Genomic DNA, 15628 nt, shown 5'->3' with positions numbered 1-15628 from the left:
CCTCGCTGCTGACCCGCTGCCCGCGGTACGCTGTGGGGCGGCCGCTGCCAGAGGAGCACCGGGCGCCTCCGCGCCGCTTCTTCCGCCGCCGGCCATGGTGCGTGTGGGGCGCGGGGCTCGGCTCAGCCTCTGAGAGCGACGCCTCGTCGCCCCCCCTCCTCCCGCCCCCGGTCTCTCACCGCCGCCGCCGTCTTCCCCGCGCCCCCGCCCGCCTCCACCTGCCTCTCTGCTCCGCCGCCGCCGACCTGAGGCGTTGGGCATCGGCTTCTCTCCGCGCTGCAGCCCGCCCGACATGGAGCCGTCTACGGGAAGCCGCCGGGAGTGATCCCGTCTTTGCGACCGACCCTTCGGCGCCCGCGCTCGCTCCGATGGAGCCGGACGAGACGCCGCTCGCCCCTCCGAAGACCATGCAGCTGATGCTGAGGAAAGTTCGCAAGAGGCGGGAGATGCTGCTGCAGCAGCTGGGCTTCATCTGCGCCATCCTCTTCTTCGTCTGGTGCATGTCCAGCCTGCTTTCCAGACTGGGTGAGTGGCTGTGGCAGCGGGACCGGCGGACCCCGGCGGGGCGGCTGGAGCGGCCCGCGGGGGGCCGCTGCCCCGGGGGTTGGCGGGCTCAAGCTGTTCCCGTTTTGAGTTTCTCGGTGGAAGTACCCCGGCGGGCAGGCGAGGCGGGGGGAGCAGCCCGGGTTCCTGAGGAGAAACCCCCGCGCCGGGCAGGTGCATGGCCGCAGCCCCGCGGAGAAGAGGCAGCGGTGTCGCTGGGCGACTGATGGCCAAGGGCTTCCCGTCAGCGAGCCCTCCCGGGCGACGGCCCGCCGTGCCTCTCGGAGGGAGGGCTTCGGGTCGGGAATCGAAGGGGGATCGAGGCAGCTGCCGGCCCGGGAACGGCCCTGAAGTAGTTTCCCCCCCCCCCCGCCGCTGCATCAGAGCTGAACCCTCTCCAGCCGCTTGTGGTCCCCTCTGCAACTTCGGGCCGCCTTTCATTTTTATCCTTGGGTTGTAAACCTCCACCGGCTACAACTGCTTCTTTTCTCCATCTTTTCCCTCCAACACCCCCCTCCCAATTACAGAAAATTCTGTATTTTAGACAAGGAACAGTGCTAATCTAATTTTATATAGAGAGAGTGTTGCATCCTTTGTGTAAGTGTCGTGTTGGTAAACTGATGTATTTATAATTAACTGCATCATTCCCATTTGTTTTTTTTTCTTTTTTTTTTTTTTTTTTTTTTTCCCGCCTGCTGGCACAGTTTGGGCTATAAGTGTGGAGCTTCAGGCCCTCTTTCTGCAATACACTTTGCATCCCTCGGATAGAAAGTCTAAGGTTGTTGGGAGAGCATATGGGTCTCTAGGTGGGACTGCCAACAGTCCTTGAGAGTTTAAGAACAAAATCAAACTAAGATCCTATGTCCGTGTTTAATGTAAGAAAATCTGATTTCAGCTGAATTAGGATGGGTCATCTGCTTAAATTAAAGCTGAAGTTAAAGTGTGTGCTTTAGGGAAGAAAAATTTAGTGGAACTTGTCATACTTTCTAATGCTCTTTTGCTCAAATTATTGCCTGGGTTGTTTGAGAGATAGCTAGGATGGTAACAAGCCAGGTCGTAGACCATATTAGCATATTGCTCATCTTAGAACTTTCATTTTTTTTTTTAATTGTGGTTTTAGAGTATACTGTTGCTTGCTTTATTTAGCACTGCTGTTTGTCATGCCTGTGCTCCCCCCCCCCCGCCCTTGCACCCGCTATTTATTTTCATAAACTTACTGATTTGTGAAAGCATGTCATTAGGGTATGATTACGTTTACATAGTTTGAGGGGGTTATTTTGTTGCAGATAACACTTTTGCAGAACTTGTTTAGGTTTACATGAAAAATGTCATGACTAATGAAAGTTTTTAATCTCCTGGGTTACCAACTAAATCCCTCATAACCTAATTTTTGATGGTAAGCTGCATCAGGTAGTTTTTTTTTCAGCTGGCTAATTTACAGTATATTGTATCCATAAACATTGACCATCTGTTCTCTATGTTTCTTATAATTGTGCGGTCAGAATATTTTAGCAAATACTCTAGCCAAACTAACTTCCAAGCTAGATTTTTTTGCAAGAGTCGCTGTAACAAAGCACATGCATTACGTGATGACTGAATATAAACTCTAAGATTAGCCATGGAAGAATTTTTGTCATTATAATATGTTCATTTGAAATGAATAAGGTTGAGATGGAAGTGATTTAATTAAGAGGTTCTATCCTTCCTTTAATTATTGTAATAGCATACGCTACATTATCATGAGTGCTCCTTCTGTACTCTATTCAGCCAGTTCCATTGAGAATGCTTCTGGAATACGAGTTTAGGCAAAAGCTCTATTGACTCCTAAGGAAGTTTGTTTTTCTTGAGATTTGTGGAGATTCACAGTGCAGTGGTTTTCCATTTTCTTTGACAAATTATGCAGGGATTGATATTATCAAGTATACCTAACACTGAAAAGATCAGTCCCTGGACTCAGAATAACCCAAAATGTAGCTGGAATATGACCATATGCATTTCTATTTTTTGAGAAAACAGTAATATAATGTGTGCAAGTGGAAATGACTAAATGGAAGTGTGATTGTTGCTCGTGTCAGCATAGCTGGGCTGGTTTCATTTATAGAAACTGCGAAGTGTTGAGTTTCACAGGTGCAGGCTTTAGCATTTGCTTACTGTAGAGTATTTTCCCAGTGTGGGTCACAACCAGGTGTTCTGATAGCCGGAACATGCTAACAGCTCTGATACTATGCCTTCATAGCTAGTTTCACCCTTTGTTGTTAGGAGGACCTACCATACATATATTGGTATGTTCCCCAGTCACACCTTCATGTTTTTTCTTTCATGCCCTGATGGTCTGTCTCTCCATGCTCGTTGCTAGTGGGGGCATGCAGTCCAGTTAGGATGATGCAGGAAAAAATTAGTGACAGTGGACATAACCTTTTTTCTATTTAATATAGGCCAAGAATCAACTATTGCAGACAGACGTGTTTTATCAGAAATATGGAGGAATAGAAGGTTGATGGCATCACCTAATGGGACACATGAAGAAAAGAACTGTACAGAGCCAGGTAAGATGGGAAAACTTTGTGATGTCTTATAAGCTCTCGAGATGTATTGTGTAGTGCTGTCATGACCAAGCTGCAGTGATGTGTTAGGGTAAACATAAAAGTGTCAAATTTAAAAAAAATAAATATGGAGGACTGTTCTGTGTAGAAATAAGGTTTATTGTGCTATATAATGCCATGACTTTATCTTTCAAAGGTAAAAGTTAATGTTCAGGGATAAGAATGTTTTGGGGTCATAATGAGACTTGTGCTGACAATTTGATTTGTCTAATTTTGTTTCTTTTGATGATTGTTCCTGTGAAGCTGATGATGTTTATGTTGCACTGGTAACGAGAGATGTACTCTTCTTGAAAGTCTGGGTAGCTAAACATGCAGTGTTTGAGATACCATTCGAGCTCAGTGTGTTCAATGTGTTCATTACCATTACACATTTAATCATGTTTTGCTAGTTTAATGACAAACTATGTATTCAGAGTAGGAATTTATATTATGTGGAGGGGGATGATGAGGTAAGTAATATGGAAACTCTGGAATCCATTTTAGCTCAGGATATCTATCCTGGCCAGGCGATAATAATTGATTGAGGGCAGGGAAAGATGACGCATTTTAACATCAGTGTCAGTCCACAATGCTTTCATCTTCCCATCTGTCTTTCTAGTGTGTATTTCCTTTCTCTCTCTCCTTGCCTCTCTGTGGTTGACGGTGTGTGGGAGACAAGACATTTTGCCAATGGCACTAACCAAATTAATTTAAAGTTCAGATTTTTATTTTTTTTTCAAATATGACTCTTTGATCAACTCTTTGATGACAGCAGAGTCTGCGCCTTCTTACAAACAGTGACAGTGTGAGTTCTGGGATACTGTCAGCCCCAGGTGCTAGAAGAGTTTGGAGCAGTACTTCCCCCTGCCTCACATAATTGTAATGCTGAGGCACCTGTTGTATAGATTGAGGATCACTACTGTGCTTGTGCACTTCTGAGAGGAGTGGAAGAACACTGCGCAAAGTATGTGGCTCCAAAACATATCATCTTGATGTCCAAGAGCTTCTCTGTGCTTCTGTTAAGAACTTTGTGGGTTAGTTTGCTGTTATCTGCATCTGTAACCTTACGATGCTGTTGACTTGTCTGTCGAAGTTTTTCACAGACAAGAAAGAAGCCAAAAATGATCTTTTGGATACATGTAATTATTCTTGATGAATAGTCAGAAAATACTATTCTTTGCCACTCCTCTTTTGTTTTTCTCCACATATGTGGATGCATCAATGTGGTCATATCTGAACATACTTGGCAGCACAGTTGGAGCTAAGCCAAGAAAAGCCACAAGACCATAGAAGCTGGATCAGAAAGATGCCCATCAAAATTCTTCATGGGGATTTCCATTTAATATGAATAAGATCTTTTTTTTAACCATGATATGATAAAACTGCCAAGGGAAAACATATATTTATGTTAAATTGGAATACCAGGAGCAGTGCTGACTTCTCCAGATGTTTAGAATAAATAGCTCATCTCCCTCCATTCCTCTAAAATTGTAAGATTAGTTTAAGAACAATTGGAATAAATAAATGCAGTCAGATCATTTTGATGGGCTTTCTGAAATTTAGGTTGTTGAGATGCGCTTTTCTCTGTAACCACAAGAACTGGACACAAGAGAGGCCGAAATGTGCCTCAGGATGCTGAGGTTTTAAGAAAAATATCATGAGACTTGCATTAAACTAATGATTTCTAGTCACAGTGTTGGAATTAGTTTTTCTTTTTCAAGGTGTTTCTTCTGTTAGAATGCAGATTTACAGATCAAATATGTCACAGGATTGCGATTGTAGCATTTTTTTAGTCACTTCCTGTTATTCTGCAGTTATGTGCAGCTTATCTCTATCTTCTGCAGCTGAAGGGGGGATTTAGATGCTGAAAGAGTGGCTAGATGCAAGATAGCTGCAAATAAAGGGAGCATCTGAAAATATCTGAAATTTATATTTGTTGCACAGGAATGGGTCTGTAAGAACCTGTGATTGTTATTGCCCAGTAACAACTTCTGTAGGTTTAGAGGTTTCTTTCGTTTGGTTTTTTTTGGGGGGTGAGGGTGGTGGGGTTTTTGTTTTGAGTTTTATTTTGGGTGGTGGTGGTGTGTCTTTTTTCATTCTTGTCTGGTAGCCAGAGACTGAGATTTGCTCTGTAATGAGAACGTGGTACAGTAGCCTAAAACCTATAAAAAAGGAGCAAATAACAATGCTCATCTCCATGGGAATGTAGCTTGTATAAGCCCCTGACTACATCTGAAGAAAGTAGTCCCAGGAAAGGTCAAGAGACTTCATCAAAATTGCATAGAAAATTGGTGAGAATCTGTGGATTTTCCGTTTGAATATGCAAGCTTTCAGTCATGTGTATATCCCAATGTAGTGAAAATCTCAGGAATGTGCTGTCAAATACTTTAAATGGCGGGACTTTGTTTCTGGTCTTTTTTTTTTTTTCTTCTAATCTTAAGAACAGATAGTTAATATATATGTATGTTGGATGAATACAGTGGTCTCTGTACGCTCCTTTATGAGAAGTACTTATTCTCACCTATGTCATTTCTGTATCTGCCTTAAGCACCAGGGGCCCTACAGATGTATGTATGTCTGTATGGTATATAGCAGTTTTCTTACGTTATGTGGATATTTTTCTATGTGTGTTTAGGGTACAAGAACTTCATAATACCTTGTTGCTGAGAGCCTGTTAATCCTTTGTGTCATTGCAGTGCTATTGCTGTGTTCCCTCTTTATTAGCTTCCCACACAAATCTGCAGTTTTACTTCCGTTTTCTCAAAGGCTTTCAACAAAGTTAATTTATTTACCAATTCAGTCCCTTTTCTTACATACATGCTAATAAAAATAATCCCCAGCTGTCAGAAATTGCAGCTTTAGAAGTTTATAAGACCATGAGATCCTTGCAGTTCATGACAGTGGTAAGAAGGGATCTTCCTTGGTAGTATACCTCAGGAGAAAAACTCCATAAGCTTCTAGAAGTAATGTTAGAAGCTTGTGGAAGCTGCTATCTACTAGAAGCTCACATAGCCTACGCTGTCTGAGATTGTCTCATTTACTGAAGTAGATAATTTTGTTCTTCTGGAAACATTATTAATGCTTCTGGGGCCATTGTATCAGAACAGAAAAAAACTTTGAAGTCTTGGCAATGCTGGTTTTAAAAAGAACCCTGAGGCTCTGACAAAAGAAAGGTAAATATCTGTGTGTATGCATGTATGTGTATATATATGTGTATATATATAAAACTAGCAGAGAAAGGTTTTTCTAACATTTGGAGGTTAGAGGGATTGATATTAATGGATATCTTAAGAGGTGCTACACATTTTTTCTGATAGTATCTAGAAATCCTTATGACTGCAGAGTAGTTGCTATCTATCCCATAACAACAGAAATGGAACTGTAGGTCAGCTGCAAAAAGGAGGTGGAGCATTTGTGAGCACTGAGCCAACCTCAGTTCTAGTCTGGACTAAGACCAAATCCTCACCAAAGTTAATGTGTTGTGTAGCATTTTTCCATTAAAGATCCTTCCTGGCTTGAAACTTCCCCGTTGCTGGAAGCTCCTCTGCCATGAAAAGGTACAAGTCTTTATGTTGTCCTGGAGCCAGACTGGAGGGCTTATAGATGGTATGTAGAAGGCTCTGGACTTCAAAAGTTTCATGAGAGCCTGGGATTTTTGAATTATGGATCTTACAATTATTTCGTATTAACTCTCTGGATGGCTGCTGTGGGTATCCCTCTTTGGGGGAAACCAAGCTACTTTTTCTTTACAGCTCTGAAAAGTTTAACTGGGTAAATGTCTGTGGGAGGAGGGGTTGATCTGACCCTCATTTAAAGCAGAGCGATCAGAAAGGGAGAGTAGTCGTCTCTAGCATCTTAACAGATCTCATTAGTTTGCAACCATTTTTTTTTTTACCTTATCCAAGCTCTCACTTCCATCTGCCATCAGCTCGCTAGCTTGCAGTGCCATCTGCCCAGCAAGTCTGATTTATAGCTTCTCTGCTCCAATGGCTCGCCTCTTGTTTCAAAATGTTCCCATGACTCCATGTCCTCCAGAACTCTGAGTAACGTTTCCAGAGCAATTACAACCTGGGGTGACTGGGTAGTGTGGTGTTTCTAACCATGTGGCTGCACTGGGTCGTGTTAGGCTATTAAAGAAACTGTTCCGGACTCCTTTCTGCTGTGAGTATTTTCAAGTAATCCCTGTATACGGTACAGAGAGTATTCAAACTACTTGCTGTGAATTAGAAATGCGTTGGAATATATTTCCATTAGTATTCTGACACTAGTCAGTGAGTTGTCTTGAAATTGAAAGAATCGGTGGGATTTTCTGTCCAGCGGTTTGTTGGCTGTGGACAGTTCATGAGCTACATTGATTTTTGAATAGCTGGGGAATTGGTTCAAGTGTGCTCCTCTCATTGTTATCAGTGGGTAAAGATGAACTGCGGGCTGGGGGAAAGGCAGGGGTTAGCATTTCTTTCTGAGCCATGACTGCCTTTTTACTTTTGCTAGAATGTACCTTTTAATTCAATGCTTGCTGTTCTTGCAGCGAGAGACAAAGAATCGGTCCTCTACAGTGAAATAAAGCATGTTTCCCAGCAGCATGTGTATAACTGAGTTCTGAGTTAGGATCAAAAGTCATTAGGTCTCTGTATATTTTACACTGGCAGTTATAACCTTAGGAACTCATGTAGGATGTGATGTGTTTTAAAGAAACTAAAGAAGTCTTAGAGAGTTTTGTTAATATACCATAGAGAGTATAAGAGCCTGTTACTTTTTCTACAAAAATCCATGATGGTGTTCTCACTGACTAGGGAAGACAAGACTGATTCTTCAAAGTAATTTTCCAAAAGGATAGAAAATCCTATTTTTTTGTACATTTGTAGTAAAGACGCCGTAGCAAGCATTGGTTTCCATAAATTTTATTTAACAAATCCAATGCTTAGTTAAATGCATCTTTGTTAATATACTGGATTGAAGTACCCCTTTTGTTCTTAAACCTTGTAGACACCTCAATGTATAAGATCATACACTTTGTGTAATAAGTGCTGATCTAAATATACTTTTATTGGTGGTGGAATATATCATTTTGTGCTGATTGAAATTCTCTTTAAACAATGTGATAATATGTATTTCTTTTAAACAATGTGCCCATGATCTTCCCTAGATCTAACTTTCGTTTTGTAGCAGGGATAAGTGCCTTAAATCCCTGCTTTTTGGGTGGTGGTAATAGTAATAACTATAACCCTTTGTTTCATGAACAGTCTAAATTGGTAAACTCATCATAACCTGCAGGTTCTCCTACTATGCATTCGTGCAGTACCTAGCACAGAAAGACCATGGTCTCATTGAGGTAATACAGACAATAACTGTATTATGTTATTTGCAAATATTCCCCACTTGCCTTTTAGTCAGACTTGCTCTCTGCCTTGGTGCATAGAAAACATGCAACTGTTGTAGTATGGTAGATTTATTTATAGTGCATACGTTTTGATTTAAAATGTTTCTTTACTCCAATGCCTTATGCTCTCAAAGCCCAGGAAATCTACCAGCCTTAAATATCCTATTCTTGCATAGGTCTAAAAGGCGATGAAAATGAGGAAAGGTGTAAGAAAAAATTTCTTTGTTACTTCATGCATATGGTATTCACATAACATACAGGTGCAGTGTCCAGTGAATGTGTGTGTATATTTGCACAGATGCACATATTTATGTAGTGGAAAGACTTACTAACCAGCTAGCATGTAGCTTATTTCTGTAGCCACTTGTCATATGCTTGTGGGGTTTTATTTGTTTTGGGTTGTTCCCTGCCTTCCTTCCCCTGGTGTCTCTGGACTCACTCTTGTCCCTGTAGATGCTAAGTGGTAAACTTTATTGATTGTGATCTCACTTGGATGGTTTCTGTTTCTAGGGAGAGATAGATACGTGACAATTTAAAACCACTTTTAGTAGACTAGTTGAGGGCAAATGACAAACGTTTAATGGCAAGTTTTTCTTGTGTGGCTCCCAAGGCCTCCTAATCAGAATTCATGCCTAGATTTAGGTTGAACTTCTGACGCTCTTTGCCTGGCTTATTGATGTGAGTATTGAAAGGGTTGGCAGGTAGATGTCATTGAAGTTAATTGGGAAAAGTGTTTTGTTTATTTTTTTGTGAACTGGTTTACAAAATGTGCTTTGTTTGAAACTAGAATTTAAAAAGTAACCGACTTTCTCTGAGAGCTGTTAATTTTCTAGCAGTGTATTAATAATGGCATCCAAAATAGTAGAAAGAAATGAGACAAACGTCTCTCTCTGCTTTGGCTCAGCCAGCGGCATGCCCTGGAGAGTGGAGAACAGAAAACGAACTCCAGGGTGATTTATCCATTTCCCCAGGTCTAGGTGCCAACATCGCAGGAAGTAGTTTAACACACAGTAAATAAGTGTCTTGACTAAAATGCCATTTAGAGATGTACTAAACAAGGGCAAAGGAAACAAAAAGAAGTACTATTTAATATATTACTGTATATTCTCAAACCTAATAAAAATGTTACTTGATATAATCTTTACTTCATATGACACATTTGTTTACAGTTAGTTTTGGTCCAGTTGAAGCACACTGTGGATAAGGATTTTTACAAGCTAAGTCTGAAGCCAAGAAGCAGGTTTGAAACAAAAATCAGAATTTCTAAAATGTAGCAACTTCAGAACTGAATTTAACATCTGTGGACACAGGCCCTTACCTTCTTTGAAGGGAACAAAACAGCCAGGTTGAATGCTCTGGGGTGCTGGCCTAAGACCTAAAGTTTCCTGTATTAGCCCAGCTCTAATATTTAGATGTCTGCCTATATTTCAGGCCACATTACCTAAGCATTTCTCAAATGTTAATGCAGTAATAGTGCAACATCTCTTTTTCTGTGACTGCAGACAACTCAGGCAGACAGCAGCTGTGTAAATTACAGACCTGAGGTCAAAGAGGAAATATGTGGTAGAACAAAGAGTCAAATCCAAATACCTCAGTCCTGATCTAGGCTCCTGCAGAGATGATGTTTGAACAGAAGTTTGGACTAACACGACCTCCTGAGGTTCTATCCAACCTGAGTTTTCCTGTGATCTGGTATGAAAACCATATGAGTTACAATTCACTCAGGACGTATTTGAAATCCTGAATGGAGGATTTCAAAATCAAAGTTAGTGAGACTTGGGTGTGCAGATCTCCATGGTATTGCTGACTGTCTCACCCTTGAGGTGGGATAATGCGTGTATGTTAAGATCTGTTCTTCACTAGTATAACCATGCAGATAGGCCTTTTTGTGTGGAAATCTGCTTCATTTTCCACTCAGAAAATTGTGCTGTTGGTATAAAAGCCGTGTTTAAGTTTACCCCTCCTTAACCATGGCAGTTTCACTCTCACTCCTTGCTTTTTACCTTATTGTCTGTGACATGTCACCACGTACTGACTGCAGTTGAGACAGAAAATGCTGCTTTGTATCACGTGCAATGGTTACCACACCTCACTTACTGTTGTAGGAAGCAGGTTGAAAAGGCATTGAAAATCAGTCTGTGAGCAGTAATCCATACCCCTGTGGTTGCCTAGGACAGAATCTTTATGAGGTACTGGGTTGTTCCATAAATGTTAAAACTCTGCATTCGTTACTTCATCTCTGTGGTCTCTGTGTCTCATCAGTCCATAACTTGGACCACCAATGTGGAGGATTGAGGCAAAACTGGAAAAGCACAGAACTGGGCTACAGGGAAGTAGATTGAAGAGCACCTGGAGGTAGAAAATGGTCACCAGAAGCTGCAAGAGGGATAGGGAAACTTGGGGTTTGGAGCTGGGTGGTAGAAAGACTGAGATTATCCAATCATGGAGCCTGGTGTTGGAGTATAGGTGAAAGGGACACAAAGACATGAGTGGAGGGAGGCTGAATTTGGATAATGAACCATGGAAGAATCCTGGGAATAGCAGGGCAAAGAGGCAGGCCCTGGTAAGTAGTAAGCAGAGAAAGTGATAAAAGAGGTAGGAAAAATCAAAATGTGGTGTGAGGTTTGGTTTTGGTTGAGCAAGGAATCTAGAATGAAAAGCAAAGGAAGCCCCTAAAAAGGGCTTATGTTACAAAAGGGCTACCTTTCATCCTTGTGTTTGGCACATAAAACTGGAAGCATTCACAATTTATATCCATTTTTTGTTTTATTTTTTAGTTGGTTTCTTTTTTGGCACAGATTGGGTATCAACAAGGAATGTTATCAGAGCTTGTACTAATGACACCATCTAGATATAAAGCAATTTAGAAAGCTTCACCAAAACTGGACCCTCCTGAGCCTCAACTTTGTCTCTCTGAATCTCACTGTTTGTTTTGAGGGTCAAAATGACTGATTTAAAAATACACTTAGGCACAGTGTGCAATTTCATTACAGTAAATTAAATTTAAATTTTGTTCTGCTAATATTTCTGATAAGAGCACTCATAATTGAATCCTTTTTAGAAGTTACAAAATTATTATACATATCTATTACTGTATTCACTAATGCCAGTGACTTTTTACAAAATACATGTGGCTATCCGCCTACCAGGCTGAAAATATTCCATAGAACCTGCTGGCAATGAAACTGGCATCACTCCTGTTGCACAGGAAGGCAACACCTTCAGGCAGTAAAGAGTGATGGTTTCGTTTATTCTTTAAAGTTGACAGACATCGAAGACATTATAGTAGAAAATGTAATAGCGTTAGAAACTGAGTCAAATTTATTCCTGCTGGGACTCTACTGCTAAGTTGAAGTACAGCAGAGCAGACGCTTCAGGTAGAATGCAGGCCACATGTATATGTGCTCCTTCATTTTTTTCCTTTTTTGCAACATTAAATTAATGATTTAATGTTAATGACAGGTGCTGCATCAACAATCTTGAGAGAGTGACATTCTCCACCCATAGTGGGGAACAGTGGCAAATGTGCTTTCCTGTGAGCAAGAAGATAATTTAGACTCTGCCTGTTCAGTTTCCATATGTACTTGCTTATTGGGAACTATTCTCAGGGATTGCCAAAACCTGATGAATTATTTTTCCTTGTACATCTGATGCACTCACTTGTTCAGTGGATGGAGGGTAATATGACTGGATCTATTGCACAGAGGTATTTAAACCTTTGAATAGCAAGGTGTAAATATTCACAGATGGTGGGAAACATTTACTCTTTGGCAATGTTAGGGTTAAAATGGATGAAATTTATGTTCAGAAGCTCAAAGAGACTGAAATGGGGAAAATAGATTTTTTTTTTTTTTTTTTTCATTTACTGTGAATCAGCGTGTGCTTTGAATTTTGTGAGTTCCTAGCAGAAAATACAGACTCTTGAAGAGAGAGACACTTGTTCTTTAGGGCTTCTGGGAGCATATCTGCGCTGGCGTACACTGCCATAACTCCACTATGCCATTACAGCCATGATAGTTTACAGCAGCTGAGGTTCTGTCCTACAGATTTTTTGCTGGATGGCGAGATGCTGCTTCTGGTTTAGTTCTTTGGTGAGAATCTTCTCTCTTTAGATACTTTTCATGCCTTCATAAAGGTTGCATTCTTTGCCTGATTATGTCATGCTTTTTTAAATCTCTCTGCAGGATCTTTGGCTACTGTTGCCTAAACTTGTAAGGCTTTTTCTTACCTTCTTAAGCCTTTCACAAGCCTTCCCCTTTCCTGTTGCTGCTTTTGTCTGCTTCCTTTACCTGCACTGAAACTTTGAGATGAGTTTCCAATGTCCATTTGCCTTTCTTGTTATTTTTATGTAGCCCTTTGCAGATTAGTATGTGAAAGGAACTACCTGGAATATTATAATTATCCTTTTCTGAATCCCACTTTGTGAGCCATGAGTGTCATGGTGCTCTCAGGAGACCGGCCACCCAGGACTGGCTAGACAGGGAAGAAGTCAAAGGTAGCATATTAATTAGTCCTGTTTCAGTCGTGCACAGAGGCTTTGCTGGTGGAAGGAGAAAAGGAGGGTCCCTATAGAGCTATAGTATTGTCTGTCCTTGTGAGATGCAGTGGCAGCCCCTGAGAGTGCCTCATGGAAATGGACAAGGAAAAGGAAAAAGAAGACTGAAAAAGGCAAAGTGACTTGCCTAAAGTCTGCAGAGAGGGTCAGTAGCTAAACTGCGTTTCCCCTCCCCTTCCCCCCCCCTTAATTATAAATTCTAGCCATACTAAGTTCTTTGAGCCTGGAGCTGTTGCTGCTACCGCCATCACCTCTCTGCTGTCCTTCCGATCAGCTCATAATGACTATGCTCCTTTATCGTGCTTTTTTCATGAGAAATGTAACTTTTCACAGGAGAGGTGTTTTTTTCCCATGCTGTATGTTTTTACAAAGCCTAACACGGGGCACCAAGGCTAATCACTAGTATAAACGGGGCAAGGGTATGCCCAAAACTGCTTCGGTATGCTTAATGATTTTGATCTATAGTGATACCTAAAGGTTGTCAAAGGAAGTATCCAGTTTACCTCTAGGAAGTAAACTGGTTACCACTTCACAGCCAGTTACACCAGGTAGCTGAACGCTACCTTACAGAGCAATTATAATTTCTCCTTCTCTTCCGCTTAGTGGGAGAAGCACTGATGGAGGAAACTCGGAATGTATAGATCTTTTCAGTTGCTCCCACAAGGAGGGATGGAGATGCCTGGCTGACACATGCGTGGGCCAGCTGCTATCCACAGGGAATGGAGATGAGAAGTTGTGACTAGGGAGGTTACAGGTCTCTGCTGTGGTTATGGTTCTACCACTGCGGAATGTTTTTTTGGGACCACTGTGTGAGAGGGGCTGTATAAAATATGGACACTCCTTTGCCATACCAGGGAGAAAATGAGCACCTCTTGTTGCTTGCAGGCTGAAGAAAGAAAGAAAGAGTTCAGCAGTATTTCCTCACGTGTGAGCAAACCTGGGCTTGTGCCTGACTCAAAGGTTTCTTGAATATTTGGAGTTTTTTCCTTTGACTGGGAGGTGAGGGCAGGCTTTGTTTTGGCCGTAACTGACTTTTGAGTGCGGAACAAGTACTTCAGATTTGAAGTTAATCAATTATGGTTTTTAATTCTGTATGGATTTACTATAGTTATTTGGTTGTCCAGGATTGATTAGTAACAGCACCTGATGGGTAAGTTCTTACTTGGAAAGACTATCTGGGATCATCTCCAGAACTGCTTTAATCTCTGGATATTCAGGGCAACTAAGTTTAGTAAGTACTACTTAGGTAATTAAAGGTTGGAGCTGGGCTGCTTTCTCTGCAAGACGACAGACTGGTAAAGGGAAATTAGTCAACTTGGTTCAATGCTGTCTTCTGTATAGCACAGAGTCTGGTCCCACCCAACTCAGAGTTTGATTTTTCTAATGTGTTATGGGGTTTTGACAGTAGAAATAATACTACTTTTCATGTAGTCTTGGAGGTAGCAAAACTAGCACTAGTTGCTTACATTGAAAGGAGTATTTATAACTGTTTATGAAACAATCACTATACTAATTTTGGTCTCTGGACTCAAATTTGCTTCAAAGCAAAAAAAATGCAGGCTGACTAAAGAATAATTAAGTCTCTGCTAAATAACTACTTGTGAAATTCTCTATACTTAATAACTGTTTCACCAGTTTGTACCCATAGATACAGGTACAAGACCAGTCTGCACATGTAAGAGAGATGTTATGTTGAAAAAAAGACAGTTGTCGTGATCATACAAGTGCTTCAGGGTCTTAAAAAGTACTATGTTTCTAAGCTCAGTGGCTTTTGAAATTGGTCAGATTTGGTGGAATCCATGAAATTATTTACAGAACCTTTTGGTTTTGTTGGACACCTTCAGAATTCGGTATTTTCTCCCCCATTCCAGCCCCTGCAGGGTTGAATGCCATACAAGCACTACTAGCATTGCTGTTCTTCTGCGATGAGATAGCAGATGTGATGGGAATAGTGATGCATGTACTATATGCTTCTTAATGAATAAAATTATCGTCCTCACAACTAAAATTCTTCCCTTCCATCCAGTAACTGATTCCAAATATTTTGGTCCTACCACATTGCTGACTCCAGACTGGACTCCTAGGGTTGAGCACTGGTGTGCAGCTCTGAGGAGGAGAGATTGCATCTCTGCCAGATGCTTTTTGATGGGCCCAGCTGTGGTCTGTGGGCCAATTCTGTCCTCCTTCAAAGGGGTTTCAGCTGTGAGGGGCAGCACATCTGGTAACTTGTGGAAGAGATGAGGACCTCGGGTGCCCAAAGTGTAGGGTGGCAAATGGCTATGTCAGCCAATGCTGGCTGTGTGCCCGTCTGTGCTGAGGCGCTTAGCCCTGTGACATCTCACTCTGCTCAGGCTGTAGTAGGGGGTGACATCTCGTGATTCTGGAGTGCCTACAGACATGACACCAAACTGATGTCTTGGATCATTATAATAAAAAAACAGATTATAATCTGTTTTGTATAGAATACTAAGTTCAGTCACTGTACTAAGTCAAGAGAGTTTTTTGTTCATCTTGTTTGGAGTATTTATAACAAAATCTTGCTCCTCTTTTTATAAGTTACAGATACAT

General features: G+C 41.4%; 1 protein-coding gene across 1 annotated transcript in view; it reads left to right on the top strand.

Moving 5' to 3' along the window:
- Positions 1 to 368: 368 nt before the first annotated feature.
- The window catches only part of SLC24A4 (solute carrier family 24 member 4), an 85256-nt gene continuing 69996 nt past the window's right edge, over positions 369 to 15628 (top strand). Inside the window, exons 1-2 of the mRNA XM_074149121.1 lie at positions 369 to 525; positions 2979 to 3089. Of these exons, the coding sequence (XP_074005222.1) occupies positions 369 to 525; positions 2979 to 3089 (268 nt within the window). The remainder of the gene's footprint in view (positions 526 to 2978; positions 3090 to 15628) is intronic.

This window comes from Numenius arquata, chromosome 6, assembly GCF_964106895.1.
Source record: "Numenius arquata chromosome 6, bNumArq3.hap1.1, whole genome shotgun sequence".
Lineage (NCBI taxonomy): Eukaryota > Metazoa > Chordata > Aves > Charadriiformes > Scolopacidae > Numenius > Numenius arquata.
The sequence above is the reverse complement of the archived record's forward strand: the minus strand, read 5'-3'. Positions and strand labels throughout refer to the sequence as shown.